General features: G+C 34.8%; 1 protein-coding gene across 8 annotated transcripts in view; it reads right to left on the bottom strand.

Annotated features, from left to right (window-relative positions):
- Positions 1-16562, bottom strand: part of HERC4 (HECT and RLD domain containing E3 ubiquitin protein ligase 4) — a 137140-nt gene that overhangs the window by 2561 nt on the left and 118017 nt on the right. For 6 of the 8 annotated variants that reach the window (XM_055324895.1, XM_055324894.1, XM_055324896.1 and 3 more), the window contains 5 exons: positions 12407-12573; positions 11678-11744; positions 9144-9226; positions 5264-5447; positions 287-389 (listed from right to left, as the gene is read on the bottom strand). In XM_055324895.1, coding sequence (XP_055180870.1) covers positions 287-389; positions 5264-5447; positions 9144-9226; positions 11678-11744; positions 12407-12573 — 604 coding nt within the window. The remainder of the gene's footprint in view (positions 1-286; positions 390-5263; positions 5448-9143; positions 9227-11677; positions 11745-12406; positions 12574-16562) is intronic. The other 2 variants (XM_055324900.1, XM_055324901.1) reach the window with 2 other exon arrangements.

Below are 16562 nucleotides of genomic sequence, written 5' to 3'. Positions count from 1 at the left end.
TTAGAAATTCTACAAGGAATTACAACCGCAGTTGATTGTAATCAGTGTAACAGTTTGTTTTCATTTGAAAGAACCAATTTTATTTGAGGCAAATTGAATGTAGCTTTCAAAACAAAACACAACGCAAATCAAAAATTTACTCAAATTGAAAATTAACAACAGTACCTTGGAATAATACTATAAGGAAAGAACCTTATCCAACAAACTGAATCAATTAATCTCCTATGAAAATAAGTTTAAGTTAATTCAATTTCCCATAAAACAAAGTACAGTTAGAAATACTTACACAGAAATTGTTTTTTCTTTTCCAATGGTAATTCATGAAATACTTCCCAAAAAATTTTTATCGTTGGATGCTCTGCCCAATACTCCCCTTTGTATTCTGTATTCTAAAACAACATAATCCTTCATTAATATTAAGTGATGTTAGTTTTGTCTTGTATCTGACAGATTTTCTTGGTAGTCAAGTGTCTACAATGGCCCCGAATGATCTGTCTCCTGCTTGCTATTCATGGCCTTGTGTAGCCCCTCCCACAGTGTATAGGCCTGACTATGTAATCATTAAGATACTGTGGGTAGGAGAAATACATGACTTCTGAGGCTAAATCATAAAACACTCTGTGGCTTCAACCTCTTTTTGACCATTCACTCTGGGGAGAGCCAGGTGCTATTTCAAGAGGACAATCATAGAGCCATATGGAGGGATCTTTGTGGTGAGACACTAGGCTTTTAGTCAATAATCTTGTGAGTGAGCCATCCTGAAAGGGAATCTATCCTTAAGTCTTCTGATGACTAAAGCACCAATCAGTATCTTGACTGCAACCTTAGAGACTGCTAAGTTAAAAGCATCCAGCTAAAGCCTTCCTGAAATTCTAACTCACAGAAAGCGAGAAAATAAATGTTCACTGCTACTTTTAAGCCATTGAATTTTTTTAAAACATTACACTTTTTTTTTTTTTTTTTTAATTTCATGACAGAGAGGCAGAGACATAGAGGGAGAAGCAGGGTTCCTCTAGGGAACCTGATGCAGGACTGGATCCCCAGACCCTGGGATCATGCCCTGAGCTGAAGGCAGATGCTCAACCACTGAGCCACAAGGTGTCCCTTAAGCCACTAAACTTTGGGGTAATCTGCAGCAATGGAGCTAGGGTACTTCTCTTTAAAAAATATACTAGCATTAAGAGAAAAGTTGTGGTAGAGAGAAGCACATTAGTAAATCTTAAACTGTAAAGTGCTCTCTAAAATTCAGCCACTGGGGCGCCTGGGTGGCTCAGTCGGTTAAGTGCCTGCCTTCAGCTCCGGTCAGGATCCCAGGGTCCTGGGGTCGAGCCGCATCAGGATTCTAGCTCAGTGGGGAGCCTGTTTCTCCCTCTCTCTCTCTGCTCCCCAACCCTCGCTCCTGCTCTGTCTAATAAATAAAAAATCTTTATAAAATAAAATCCAGCCACAGTTGGCCTTAACTTTTAGTTCTTAACAAGAACCTTCCAGCATTAGGGCCTTTGGACACTGTTCCCTCAACCTAGACCTATTTTAGATACATCCATCCTCCTTCTTGCTTTGTTCATCAGGCTAATTTCTACTTATCCTTTAGGACTCAGGTTAAATGTCACCAAATTCACTCATGATTCATTCAACAGAGTTTTAGTCAAAATCTGGAGCACTTGGGGAAACTGCAGTGAACCAAGTCCTTACTTACCCTGTAGAGACTACCATCTACTCAGAGGCTTTCCCAGATTTGTGTATAAGTTCCTCTTTATATAGTATTCACTGAACACTCTTCCTTTGTATTCATCAGTTTTTTTTTTTTTAAGATTATTTATTCGTGAGAGACACAGAAGGAGAGAGAGAGGCAGAGACACAGGCAGAGGGAGAAGCAGGCTCCATGCAGGGAGCCTGATGTGGGACTCGATCCCAGGTCTCCAGGATCACGCCCCAGGCTGAAGGCGGCACTAAACCGCTGAGCCACCGGGGCTGCCCTCATCAGAGTCAAATTATTTCATGTCTACCATATTACAGGGCAAAAATCACATTTCAATCTTATTTATTGATGTCTCTCTAATGTCTTGCATGTTACTAAGTATCTGTAGGGGCTCAATAAGTATTTGCTGCTAATGGCCTTCTTAAATTTTGGGCTATTTGTTTTTTGTTGTTGTTTGTTTTTTAATTTTTTTTAAATTTTGGGTTATTTGTAGCCATGATTATCTCAATAACTAATCTCTTAAAATCTACAAAATATTTGCTATTTATTTGTAAACAGGTTTGGAGAAAATGGCTGAAATTCTAGCAACCAGTTAATGGATTAATGAATATGAATTATAGTCTGTGAGCATGTTAGTAGGGAATGAAAGAAGGATGGCTAAAGTTTTTTTCCTTTTTTAAAAAAACTTCTAAATGCTTCTGGGGAAATATGTACACAGTCCTGATGAAAGAAAGCATTTAAAATCACAAATCATAATTACTGAAATTAAAATGAATCACATATACAAGGGAAGAAACCAAATATACTAAGTACACTAAATAACTAAACCATCTTACTGAATATTTCTATCAAGTGAGGTTTTAAGTACTTACTGAGTGCTCTTCTGTGCTCTGGGAATATAGTAGTGAACAAAGAGACAAAATCCTACCTTCATGGCGCTTACAATGTAGTTGGGGAAGGAGCCACAGATGGTAAAAGACAAGTCAAATTCAAAGAGAAAATAAAGCAGGGAAGGGAGACAGGGTATGGGTGTGGGTGTATATGCACACTCAATTTTAGGTAAGTTAGCCATTAAAGGTCTCTGAGAAGGTATAAAGACAAAGGAAGTAAGAGAAAGAACTCTTTTGGAATTATCAAGGTGAAAAGAGTTCCAAGCACAGGGAATAGCAAATAGAAAGGCCCCAAGACTGGCTCTGCAAAGAGGCCATTAAGGCTGAAGTAGTTTAAGTGAGAAGAAATGACAGGAGAGGAGGCTAAAAGGACAAATTGTGTAGGATGTAAAGTGTGATGAGAAGCCATTGTATCTTTTTCATTTTAGGGTGATTGGAGGTGGAATCCATTTCCACTGGGGTCTCCTTAAAGTCAGTACAGCTTTCTTCTCTTTAGCAGATCAATTTAACCCCAAAAAGGAAATCTTCAATTTCCTTCCTGAAGGATTTAAGCTTGCCTATCAGCTTTCCTCAGTTCTTGGTTTCCCAGATTCTGTGGCTCTCCCTAGAGTTGTCCTTTACTGGGTCAGAGAGAGAACCTGAGGAATCTAACAATCTCTTAAATTAGCTCTGAAGTAATTCTATTGCTTTTAACCTAACCAAGCATACTGCCACTACAGCAACACAATGTACCAATTCCTGACCCTTTTAGAAATTTCAGGGTGTGAAATGGGTTGCCTCTTAAAAACCCTCTCAGGAGGCTTAGAATTCCATTTTCTTTGCTTTAATCATTCATCAACTTATCCATGCATTTTCTGTCTTCCAAAACTATTTTTTCCCTTGGTTAATAATATTTTTAGACTATATTTAGAAATATTTATATTTAGAAATATTTAGAAATATATATTTAAAAGACTTCATTTATTTATTCGAGAGAGAGAGAGAGAGAGAGAGAGAGAGAGAAAGGCAGAGGGAGAAGCAGGCTCCATGTAGGAAGCCTGATGCAGGACTCAATCCTGGGACTCCAAGATCACGCCCTGGGCCGAAGGCAAGCACTCAACCACTGAGACACCTAGGCGTCCCTCTCTATTTCTATTTTTATTCCTTTATTGTCATTCTAGTGACATTTTGGAAAGGAAGAGAGATAAACGTTTTTATTCTAGTATGTTCAACCAGAAGTCATAATTATTTAAATTAAAAAATGTATTCCTTAAATTATTACACAGTAAAATTGGCTTTTTCTGGTTCTAGGACTTTTAAGCACATGTACAGACTTGTATACCTACCACATCAGGATACTGAACACTTCCATCACCCCAAAGAACTCTCTTGTGTTACCCTCTGCTGTCACAAAGTCCCTCCCTCCCTAGTCTTTTCAAAAAGTCCTATACACGGAATTGTAAAGTATATAAACCTTTTAGATTGGCTTCCTCACACTACATAGGACTCTAAGAGTCATCCCTGTTGCTGTATATATCATTAGTGTATTCCTTTTTATTGCTCAGTAGTATTCTACTGTATGGATATACCCTAGGTTGGTTTATCCATTCACTCAACTGAAGGACATCTGGGTTGTTTCTACTTTTTGACATGTTTGCAGATTTTTAAAAACAAAATTTAAAAAAATTATGGTAAAATACCTGTAACAAAGTTTACCATCTTAAACTCTTTTTAAATGTACAGGTTGGTGGCATTAAATCACTTCACACCATTATGCAACCATCACTACCATCCAGCTCCAGAATTCTTCATTCAGCTAAACTCAAACTCTGAACTCATTAAACAGTAATGCCCCATTTCCCCTAGTTTACAGATTTTTGTGTGAATATGACTTAATACCTTAGAGTGGAACTGCTAGGTCATGTAGTAAGTACATATTTAACTTTATAAGAAAATGTCAAACTGTTCCTAAAGTGGCCATACTATTTGTATTTCCACCAGCAATGTATGAAAGTTCACAATGCTTTGTATCCAACTATTAATGCAAAAAAAATCTATCAGAGATTGCTAGATTACAAAGATGGGAAAAGTTATCAATTAAACTTGCATACATCTTTCTCAAAGCTGATCTAACCTAGCACTTTTTATTCAATGTTTATCTGAGGAAATACCTGAGAGTTCTTTGTATAGAGAAGAAGGAAAAGAAAAAAGTTGTTTAAAAATTCCCAATCGTCTTCCTAAAGATCCCTTTATTGGCTAAGGCACTAGTAATGAAGATCATGAAGATTATTTACTTTCTGCTAAAAAATTTAATATTGAGAGTAATCACAAAACAAAACAAAACAAAACAAAAAACAATGACCTTAAAGCAATGTGTGTGCTTTGCATAATGGTTTTCCTATGACTGGGCAGAATGAAAACTTAAGTTTTAGCTGAGACCTTTATCTGATCTCTGTCATAAAGGACATTTTTCCAATGAAAACTATCACTACCACAAATACAAAAATCTAGTATCTAATTCATATACAACTAAAATTCATTGTGGAGTAAAAAGGGTACAGTGTTTTCCTATAAATAGGACTGCAATAAATAGTGTAAAGTGGAAAACAGTGAGAGGGCAAATTTTCCATCAACAAGACCATATTTTCCTTTTGCCTTTCCATTAAAACAATTTTATAGATTTGTTTTCCCCTACCTTTTCCAGTTCCTTCCAATCATAATTTGTGTTTCCAATAACCATTGCTTGTAGTTCATTTGGCTGGAAGAGCTGAAGGACCTTTCCTCCACAGACCTTATGAAAGCCCGCATGAAAAGCATCAAACAAGGAAGCCACTGATTTATTGAATATGTAATCCACATAAGCATCAACAAACTCCTGCCTAGAAATGAAAAGGCATACATGGCATAGAATATAAAAATCATTTTTTAATGGAGAATGTAGTCTTACTAAAAGTTTGAGTGCTCTATACTTTTTGCTACTCATATTTAAAACAGAAAATATGAGTAAGATTCTAAAGGGACAAAGTGTTTATGGACAAGTTTATTATTCTTTCTAGACAAAAATCCAGTATAAACTAGTAGGCATGTAGACTTAATCTATCATTCATAGCCTAATGTAAATGAGGTTATTCTGAGGTAAAATGTCATTTCCTAATGGGAAGAATGATGATGCAAATGTCTATCAAAATAATTTTTAAATACTCACAAATTATTGAGATTTATATGCACCATTCCACATGTAGCCCTAAAAAGAATCATCTGTCAGAAAATATCAGGTGATGAAAAAATGAGAGCTCTGGGATTCAGACTAATGAGACAAGTTACAGTCTGTTTCTCCTTGAGTTTCAATGAATCTGAAAAGAAAATTTCTTTTAAGTACCCTCTATGCCCAAGATGCAGCTTGAACTCATGACCCTGAGATTAAGAGTCACATGGTCTACCAACTGAGGAAGCCAGGTATCCGAGCAAAATTCATTTTAAAAACTAAATACCCAAAAGGGTTATTAAGCATTCAAAAGGATAATCATTAAAGATTATAAGCACAGTTTCTTTTCAAAAGTAAGTGCGTATACATATATGTAGCCATATGCACACAAACACTTCTGATGCTTTTTCCTGCCATGATACAAAAGGAAACTGTAGTAAAAAAAAAAAACAAAAAACAAAAAAAGTTCCTTTATCCAGTAATTAGCACTACAGTTTTATTCATTTTGTTCTGTTAACTACAAACATTTTATGCAGCTATCTGGTCAAATAATAAGAATGGGTACCAGAGAATTTCAGTATTTTATATGTCTGTCTTCCAAATTAAAAAGGATAATTCTGTAAAAATACTGGCAAATTCAGTTATCTATAGGTAATTTTCTTAGCAAATTATAAAATAATTCCAAGTGAATTTACATTAAAAAAAAAGGTTAAAGGAAGCCATTGTAATATAAAATTAGGCAGGCCTAAGGAAAAATAAATAACATATGTTATTAGGTTCTGATGAAAAAGCAGCAGATAATTTTGGTATGCATAATTTTATAATTCATTTAACTGGAAACTGAAATTTATCTGTACAAATGCCTTAAACACAAAAGGCTAAATTGTTTTATATGCTAACATTTTTATCTTCAATACTTTCATTAACTAGGATTGGTAATACAAACATAAAAAATCTTTAAATTATTTCTAAACTAGACTTAAAAAACTAGAGACTTTAAAACTAGAAAAAAAATTCCTTCTAAATCACAAAGTTTTTCAAAACCAGTATTTTTTTAAAGAGTTAGATCTAATTTTTTCACATTATTTTAAAAACAGCTTTATTTTTACTGAAATAAGACATATGCACAGTTTAAAATGTCAAATAGTAATATTCCTAACAGCCAACATTTACTGAGCACGTGCATGTGCTAAGTACTATTCTAAGCATCTTAGAATTATTGCCTCATTTAATCCTCAAAATAACCCTATGAAATAGGTACAATTTATCATCCCATTTTACAGAAAAGGAAACTGAGGCATGGAGACATAGACTAATTTACCTACAGTTACACAGTTTCTAAGTAGCAGAACCAGGATTATAACCATCTGGATAAAGTCCCTGAAAACAGCCAATAAGCTAACATTGTCTAAAGAACTGTAACACAGTAGAAGAGAATAAAGCAGTTCTGTCTTGCAACTTTTCCATTAGAAATTCTTGATATTCGAAGGCAAATACTTAACTTTTTGCTATTCCTTCTGATATTTACCTTCAAACTTTAACAACCTAATTATAGTTATTCCTTAATTTTCAATTTAAAATATAATCTAATAAACTGAGTATTGTGAAAGGTGAGAATTTACATTTTACTTAATTGCCCCACTCTCACTGTCTCCCCAAAAGCTCCCATTATAACAATTTTGGTTCACTATTTGCTGTTAAAATTTTTATGATTATAAATATTATTCAGAATTAAGCTAGAGTATTTTAGTTACCTGCCTTTTCTTAAAAAGAACTTTTACTAAAAAAAAAAAGGAGCCTTTGCTTCCCTAATTTACTACATCCCTAACTTCAACAGAAGTGTCAATCTCCTTTAGATTCATTCAACTCCAGGGAGCATCAGTTATATTTTTCTCCTGGAGCCTTCCATCCTCTTGATTTACCCACATTGGTTGCTCTTTCTTGCAGAAGGATTCCTCCTTGCCTCTCTTCTATACTGGATCCTGTTTTTTGAATCTCATGTCTTTCTCTTTCTTAATTTAATTTCCTTGTTTAGTAGAACACATCCTTTAACTTCCTGAGAAAACTGCACTGGAAGTAGATTTCTCTGAGATTCTATTCTGGATGTATGAAGATGTTTTTACATACACTCACATACTTGATAGTTTTGATATAGAATTCTAAGTTAAAAAAATATTTTTTTCCCCAGATTTTGATCTCCTGTCTTCAGTGTCATTCTTTAGAAGTTTGACGTTATTTGATTCTTAATTCTTTGTACATGGTGCGCTTTTTTACCCTGAGATTCTGAAAATCCTATTTAGCCTTGGTATTTTTTGTTTGTTTTTTTACTTTCCATTCTCTCAATTTTAAAGGCATGTCTTTTAAGGCATATTTCTCAATTCTGGCAAGTTTTTTTGTACCATTTCTTCAACAATTTTCTCAGGGAATTTTTTTCAGTTTTTAATTGAAATTTTTTTAATTGAATTTTTGAAGTTTAAGTAAAATAATTTTTAATCCATATAGATGAGAATACTGTTTTCAGTTTCTTTTGAAGTTCTTCATCCTGCATCGTTTCTCTTTTCTTACCATTCTTTTCAACTGTTTTGGTTTTTCCTTAATTGGCATCAATTTTTGGCTATCCATTCATATATAAAAGTAAGGCAGTTTATCCAAAGAATCCTTCAGTACACAGTGTCAAGGACCTGGAGCTGTAGATTCAATCTACTTGTTTTCAGCTCTGCCTCTTACCCCCGGCTGTGCCTAACTGTACTCAAATCCAATATGGTCTCCTCACGCACTCCCCAACATATCCAAAGTCCCTTCAGTTCAATCTCCCCAGAAGATAAATTTCCAATCTTCTGCCCAGGTCAGAACGGGGAAATTGCCAGAGTACTACGTTAATTAAAATGGGTTTCTAACTGCTTTTAAAACAGAAATCTTTCTGTTTCCAGCATTCCCCTAAGCCCCATACACTTTTTTTTGTTTTTTAGCCCCATTTAGCCCCATACACTTCTAACGTTTTTTATTCTCAATACCTCAAGCTTTTGTTCACCAGTATAAACTGGCTGCTTTCTTGGCTCCTGCCAGTCCATCTTATGTTGCTGCTGTCTCTGGTTAGCTAAAGTTAGTTACCCTGTTTTCTAGTTTCCAAAAATGTGTTTGCTGTTCTCCCCTTTTCCTTCTCTGTGTTTTGCTTATGATCTTTTTGTCCCAAACTTTAGTAATGTCTTAAAGAGATTTCAGAAGCAAAAGGCAGTTACTTCCTTACTAACCATTCAAAAAGTAAGTTTTATCTGAGTAAAAATTTAAGGCTATGACAGGTTTCTATATACAGAAGAAAAATGCCTACGGAATCTTATTACTACCACTGATGCTGCTATAATTCACTTACCGATTTTGTTTGTTAACAGCTGTGTCTGCACCATTTAGAACCAGCTCTTTCACTTCTGTTGCACCAAAGTTTTCAACTGTGATCTATTAATTTAAATTTTTAAAAAAAGTCAATGTCAGACTCAAAACTTCTTAGATTTTAATAACCTGTTATTATATTTTACCTTTCTCTCATTAAATATAAGAATAAATAAAGTTGAGGTAAAATTCTGCTACTATTATAAGCTTATCTGTGAATTCTGCGTAAGACTACAACTAGAAATTTTCATCCTCTGTAGGTAGTCCTACTGTGACTAATTACAAATTACCAAGTGTTTAGTTAGTTAAGATCAAGAAAGTATTTATCATGTGTAAAACTTTAGAACAATCACTACAGGAGTAAAATATTAGAAATAATGTTTTCATTATATGCATGACAGAATCAAGTGTCAAATGTATGCAGTCCAGACCAGCTACACATTCTTCTCACATGACAGCTACTCCTGTGTTCCTAATACCTGCCTTGTTTGCATTCTTGATCACAGGTGGTTTTTCAAAGTTTGCTATTAATTGGGTTTATAAAGACAGTCAATTATTTTGAAACATTTTCTTTCCCTTACTGGTCATTTAATTTTCCTATTAATATTACCATTCCCACCTTTATATCTTTTCTCTTTCTATCCCCTCTTTTTGGAATATTATCCTCTTCTATTAAAACTTTTTTTGGTACTAGCTATTTATAAAACATTGCAGTGGCATTGGGATGGTAAGAGATGAATAAATCCCCTGCTGTGGAATTCACCATCTAGTTAAGGAGGAGAAATGTGTTATGTAAACAACTCTTAAAATAAAATAAATGCTGTAATAGAGACATGAACAAAATGCTATCAGACCACAGAAAAAAACCACTGATTTCTAAGCGGAGGAAGTATGAAAGACCTTGAGGAAGAAATGTCACTTGAAAAGCACCTAGAAAGATGAATAGGGCTCTCAAAAGATCGACCAGGGATTTCTGACCGAGCAAAGAGATTGGGTAGGATTGATATAAGAGTAAATATCAACTTCTGAAAATGTATGGCCCTAAAAAACAGAAAGCTAAGGTATGAGAGAATACTGTGTGTCATGATAAAATTTGGTATGATTGGCGGGATGCAACATAAGTCAGAAAGAAAGTCAGATTACATATGTCCTTGAGGCCCATTCTAGAGCTATTACTATGCAAGCATTAAAGAGCCACTGAAAATTTTCGGGAGAGAAATGGTAGTGGGAAGGAATGTTTAAATTACCATTAATATATTAAGTATTCATAAACTTGGTGATTGATAAATTAGAAATTATATTGCTTGGAACCCAATGTTTCAGTCCTTTGAGATAATCAATAAAGATTCAAAAATAATTGATATCATTAAAAGTGAAATTGAAGAATCAAATCATTAAAACCAACCATTCAGTTGAACAAGGGAACTCAAAATTTCATAGTAAATAGAAAAAAGCCAAAGGGGATGTTTTTTCTTGAAAAAAAAATTAAAAAAAAAATAATTAAAATAAACTCAATTATTTCATCTTAAATCTACTAAATTTTCTTACAACTGTACAATGTGCCAATTCTTAAAATGATCAAAAATGGCTAAACTTTTTTTGCAGGGGCATGTATTCTTTTGGCAAACTGTGGGATAGCAGAATATGGTTATCTGTCAGATTTGATCACAAGATCATAAAGAGGACTATTTGAGGGGAAAGCAAACAAATACAAAAGTTTTTGAATAGAAAACCAAAGATTTTTATCATTTTCCCAAGAGTCTAATTTATAATATTCAAATCTTTCCATTCTGAAGTGTCTTCTTATAATCCTTGCTGATTTTCTCTTCTTTGCCAACTGTCTACTTTTGCCAGATCCTGGTTTCTCAATGGCTTTGCACATGGATGGGTAAGTTATTCAACATCCCCATTCAAAGAATTAACAAAATTCTGTATTTTTGACAAGATTTGCAATTTCATTTTCCAAATAACATTCCAACATATTTGCATTTGGCTGTAGTATGTCATTTCAAAAGTAAGATAAATGGGCAAGGATAAATAGTAGTATGAAGCAGAAAGAGATGTCTGAGTAGGAATTAATCTTTTAAGTGGTAAGTTCATTACTGAATATTCTAGAGTCCAGTAACCTTTGCTTCTCTAAACATTCTTATAATTGCAGACTCAAAAAACAAGTACTTGAATAAAGAGGTCTTGTATTTGTAAAGGATCTTTAGCATAATAATAGAGCACTAGGCTTTGAAGTCACAGACCTGGATATACATATTATTTCTGACATGTAATGATTGTTTTCAGTTTTCTTCATCTATAAAATAAGGATAATAATACTAATCTCATAGGACTATTATGAGGATTAAACGAAATAATGTACGTACTGTGACTAGAATATAGTTAATGCTCAATAAATGTTAGCAAAAGGGTTAAAAATTCCACCCATCAAAATAAAACAAAAACCATAAGGCACAGCTGTTAAGTAAAAGAGATGATAAGCAATCAGGCTATTCTGTCTTTCCATCTTACCGTAAAATTAAGACAAAATGTTTCCTCAACATCATCTTCTGGATAATCCAGTAACTGTTGCATGCTTCTGCAAAACAATATACATGTTTCTTTGAGGTAAAACATTGTTGGTATTTTGGCTATTTTGGTTACAAATAAATGTATTTCTCATTCATTCTTGATAAAATCCTTATTAATCTGTACTTTTATATTTGTTTCAGAATGGCAGATGTACAATGAGCAATTGTACAACAGTTAATGAACAATTATGAAGAAAAAAATCACTCTAAGTTTTTCTCTTCTGAATACAAAAGGCATGTATCCATCCATTTTCAACATTTGTTCTTACTTATATACAGTTTTTAAAAAAATATATATATACAGTTTTTATTCCATTTAATGTAACAAATAAAAAGAAACTTTACATATTCCATCTAGGAATGAAGATAATCAGAAGTCCAAATGAATAAATTAACTACTTTCAGGAAACATTATCTCTGTAAGTTTATTATCCAATATTTGCAAAATATTCTTAAATTACTAAAAATTTAGCAAATGGTTCTATACATATAAGTCTTTTAGTAGAGAATTTTGGATCTGAGTGACACAAAGAATTCTCCAATATCAGAACAGCATTTTGTTTATTTTGGAAATACAAAAAGAACAAAATACAATTATTCCTAAAAGGAAAGCTTTCTGTACCTTCTCCATTCCCTATTACCTAAACCCTTGTCACTTTTTATTACTAACCTCCCAACATCAGGCACTAGTTCCTTCAAATCATCCAAGGATGGCTTCTTTTTCAGCAGTTTCTTATATAAAGCCAAAGGAAAGTGGAGGTCCACAATAGTAAAATTATAAATTGCTAATCCACAGATAACACCAATCAAATGAAACAAATCACTGTCTTCAAATGTCTAAAAGTAAAAGACGACGACTTGTTAAAATAATAAATTTTTCTGATGGCAAAAACACATACTTGTAGTAGAAAATTTTGAAGACACAGAAAAAAGTAATGAATAACAAGAAAAAAGCCCATTCTCAATCACATCTCCCTGGGATAATATCACTGTTAGTATTTCTACAAAGTCCCATCTAATATATTTTCTAAGACAAAATTAAGACCTAGCTAAAATCATACTAAATGTATAACTTCACAAGTAGCTTTTTCCCCCCTGGAAATACAAGCATTTCCACATCATTAAGCATTAAATTAATAAATGAAATGACTACTAGAACATTTAATCTGATTTAAATAATTATACACACTCAAAATTTGGAAAACAAAAAGCATAAAGAAAATGAATGCCTGTAATGCAATTACTTAGAAACAACGATTTAAAAAGTATTTTTATGTACTTCTATCCACTGTAAGTTCAAAAAATAATTTAAAAACATTATATAATGTTAAGGTTTTCTTTTTCTAATCGTATTTTCTTGAGTCATTAAATATTATTCTAGAACATGATCTTTATTTATGTAATTTTACTTTTTTATTTTTTAAGGTATGCTCCACAGCCAGCAATGGAGCCCAATGCGGGGCTTGAACTCAGGACCCTGAGATCAAGACCTGAGCGAGATTAAGAGTTGGATGTTCAACTGCGCTACCCAGCGGCCCCATAGAACATGATTTTTAATGGTTGCAGATCACTCATATAAAAGTACCAAGGTCTGCTAAATTAGCTATTTTACTATAGCTGGACTTTTATATTATTAAAACACTGAAAATCACAATGCTTATTTCCCTCTATCTTTAGAAAAGAAATATATGGTCAGGGCAGCCCAGGTGGCTCAGCGGTTTGGCCCTTGCCTTTGGCCCAGGGCGTGATCCTGGAGACCCCGGATAGAGTCCTCCATTGGGCTCCCTGCATGGGGCCTGCTTCTCCCTCTGCCCATGTCTCTGTGCCTCCCTCTGTGTGTATGTCTCTCATGAAAAAATAAATAAAATCTTAAAAAAAAGAAAGAAAGAAAGAAATATATGGTCATGGCAAATTCAGTGAGCATGATAGTTAAGAGGAAAACTTTTTTTTTTTTCGGTCAGATTTGGGCCTCCAGACCTGGTTCTTTCACTATCTAGCCTCAGTGTTTTTGTTTTGTAGGATTTTGTTTCAGAGAGAGTGAGCAAGAGAGAGTGCACAGGTGGTAGGAGGAGCAGAGGGAGAGGGAGAAGCAGACTTCCCAATGAGGAAGGAGCCTCATGTGGGGCTCCATCCCAGGACCCTGAAACCATGACCTGAGCTGAAGGCAGATGCTTATTGAACTGAGCCACCCAAGCACCCCATAACTTCAGTGTTTTTAAAGATATAAACAGTATCTCAGGGCATCTGGGTGGCTCAGTCTGTTAAATGTCTGCCTTCAGCTCAGATCATAATCCCGGAGTCCCAAAACTGAGCCCTGCCTCAGGCTCCCTGCTCAGTGGGGAATCTGCTTCTCCCTCTCCTTCTGCTCCTTTCCCAACTCTCTCTCACTCTCTCTCTCTCTCTCTCTCACAAATAAAATCTTTTAAAAAATCCCAGAGTTTATCTCATAAGATTGTTGTAGCCTAGTTCCTGCAGCATATAGTAAAGGCACAATACATGTTATTTCAACTAGCTAATAATATTCAAAATAAGATGGTATCATTTCTTCATATCTATATCTATATATGTTTTTAAAGATTCTATTTATTCATTTATTTTAGAGAGTGAGCAAGCATGAACAAGTGGGTGCATGTGCAAGCAGGGGGAGGGACAGAGGTGCAGGGAGAGGGAGAGAATCTCAAGCAGACTCAGCACTGAGTATGGAACCCCAAGTGGAGCTGATTCTCAACAATCCTGAGTTCATGACCTGAGTCAAAACCAAGAGTTGGATGCTTAGCAGACTGAGCCACCCAGGGCACCCCACCATTTCTGCATATATTTTTGCCCACAGTTCGGAATATTTGCTTAGGATAAATTCTACTTTGTAAGACTTTCCAAGTCAAATGACAGTTAAGCATACCCCCAAACTGTTTCTGTTCACACCTACTCCAATTTATACTGCCATTTGTAGTCCAGGAAAATGTGTATCTTTCCACATTTATACATACATTTGAAATGTGTGTATACAAACAAACACACATTTCTGAGTTAAGAAATGAAAACTTGGGGCACCTGGATGGCTCAGTCAGTTAAGTGCCAGACTGTTAATTTCAGTTCAGGTCATAATCTCAGTGTTGTAAGATCAACCTCCCTGTCAGGCTCCATGCTAGGTGGGGAGACTGCTTAAGATTCTCTCTTCCTCTCCCTCTGCCCTTTCCTGCTCCCCTTCCCTTCCTCTCTCTCTCTCCCTGTCTTAAAAAAATGTATGAAAAGAAAACTTGTTTTGGCATGTATTTCTATTAATGATACTGAAAATCAGGGATTTGTGTATATTTGTAAATTCCTCTTTGTATTCTTGGCCCATTTATCTTTCGGAGGCTAGTGTTTTCTTTCTTTTTTTTTTTTTTTTGGTGCAAAAAGAGGATTTTATTAAAGGATAGGGACACAATCTGTGGGCAGAAAGAGCTGCTGCCCCTAGTGTTTTCTTATATATTTACATTTGAATTCTTTATATACCAGGAGTATTACTCTATGTCATATTTGTTACATATATCCCAGTCTGCTATTCACTTTTTAATAATTTTTTTTTACTTTTTAATAATCTTTTTTTTAATTTTTATTTATTTATGATAGGCACACAGTGAGAGAGAGAGAGAGGCAGAGACACAGGCAGAGGGAGAAGCAGGCTCCATGCACCAGGAGCCCGACGTGGGATTCGATCCCGGGTCTCCAGGATCGCACCCTGGGCCAAAGGCAGGCGCCAAACCACTGCGCCACCCAGGGATCCCCTACTTTTTAATAATCTTAAGTTACGTATAAATGTCACATCTTCCCCCAGGGGTGAAATTAATCTTTTTCCTCTATGATGTCCTATACTGTAAGTTTAGAAAGTCCTTCTTAAATAGGAAGGACTGAAAAATGTGTTAATCTCTCCTCCTCCTGAAATTCCTATGAGAATAAAGGAATAAAAATAACATAAACCCACAAGAAAAGAAAATAGGGGATAGTTTTAATATCACTAAAGAGATGTTGATATTTTAAAATATGAAAAGTAGATGGATACTGGTAATTGATTCAATTCAGTATGGCAGAAGAAACTGAAACAGCAATTTGTTACGAGAAAAGCCAATGAAAAACAAGTTAATTTGTACTTAAGGCTCAGGAACTGGAAGTACTAAAAAAATACCTTTCAAGTTAAGTAGACCAGCTAGCTCAGTTAGTAAAATGTAAGACTCTGAAGTCAGAGGTACTCAAGTAGGGTTGAAGATACAATGGGTGGTGACAAGTCCCTTGTTCTGGAAAGGATGAGCCAAAGTGGCTCTGGATTCTGAGACAGGTGATACATAGAAGCAAATGTATCAAAGAGTTCAAGGGGATTAATAAGAGATACAGTTATAAAATAAGTCACAGGGATAGAAAAAACTATAGCAGAGGGAATATAGTCAATTTTATTTTAATAACTTTGTATGGTGACAGATGGTAACTACACTTATCATGGTGAGCAAGTACTGCATATCATGCTAAATCACTGTTATATACCTGAAACTAATATAATTTGAAGGTCAACTATACTTCAAAAACAATTTAAAAACTTAAGTGCCTGCGTGAGTTGGTTGCTTAAGTGTCTGCCTTTGGCTCAAGTCACGATCTCAGGGTCCTGGGATCAAGCGCCACATGGGGCTCTTCCAGGAGTCTGCCTCTCCTCTTCCCTCTGCCCCTCCCCTTCACTTGTTCTCTCTCTCTCAAATAATAAATAAAATCTTAAAAAAAAAAACTTAAAGTGTAAAATACACACACAAAAAGAGGATTAAATGAGGGTATGTATAAGTTAACAATGAGAATCCTAG

Source organism: Nyctereutes procyonoides, unplaced genomic scaffold, assembly GCF_905146905.1.
Source record: "Nyctereutes procyonoides isolate TBG_1078 unplaced genomic scaffold, NYPRO_anot_genome, whole genome shotgun sequence".
Lineage (NCBI taxonomy): Eukaryota > Metazoa > Chordata > Mammalia > Carnivora > Canidae > Nyctereutes > Nyctereutes procyonoides.
The sequence above is the reverse complement of the archived record's forward strand: the minus strand, read 5'-3'. Positions and strand labels throughout refer to the sequence as shown.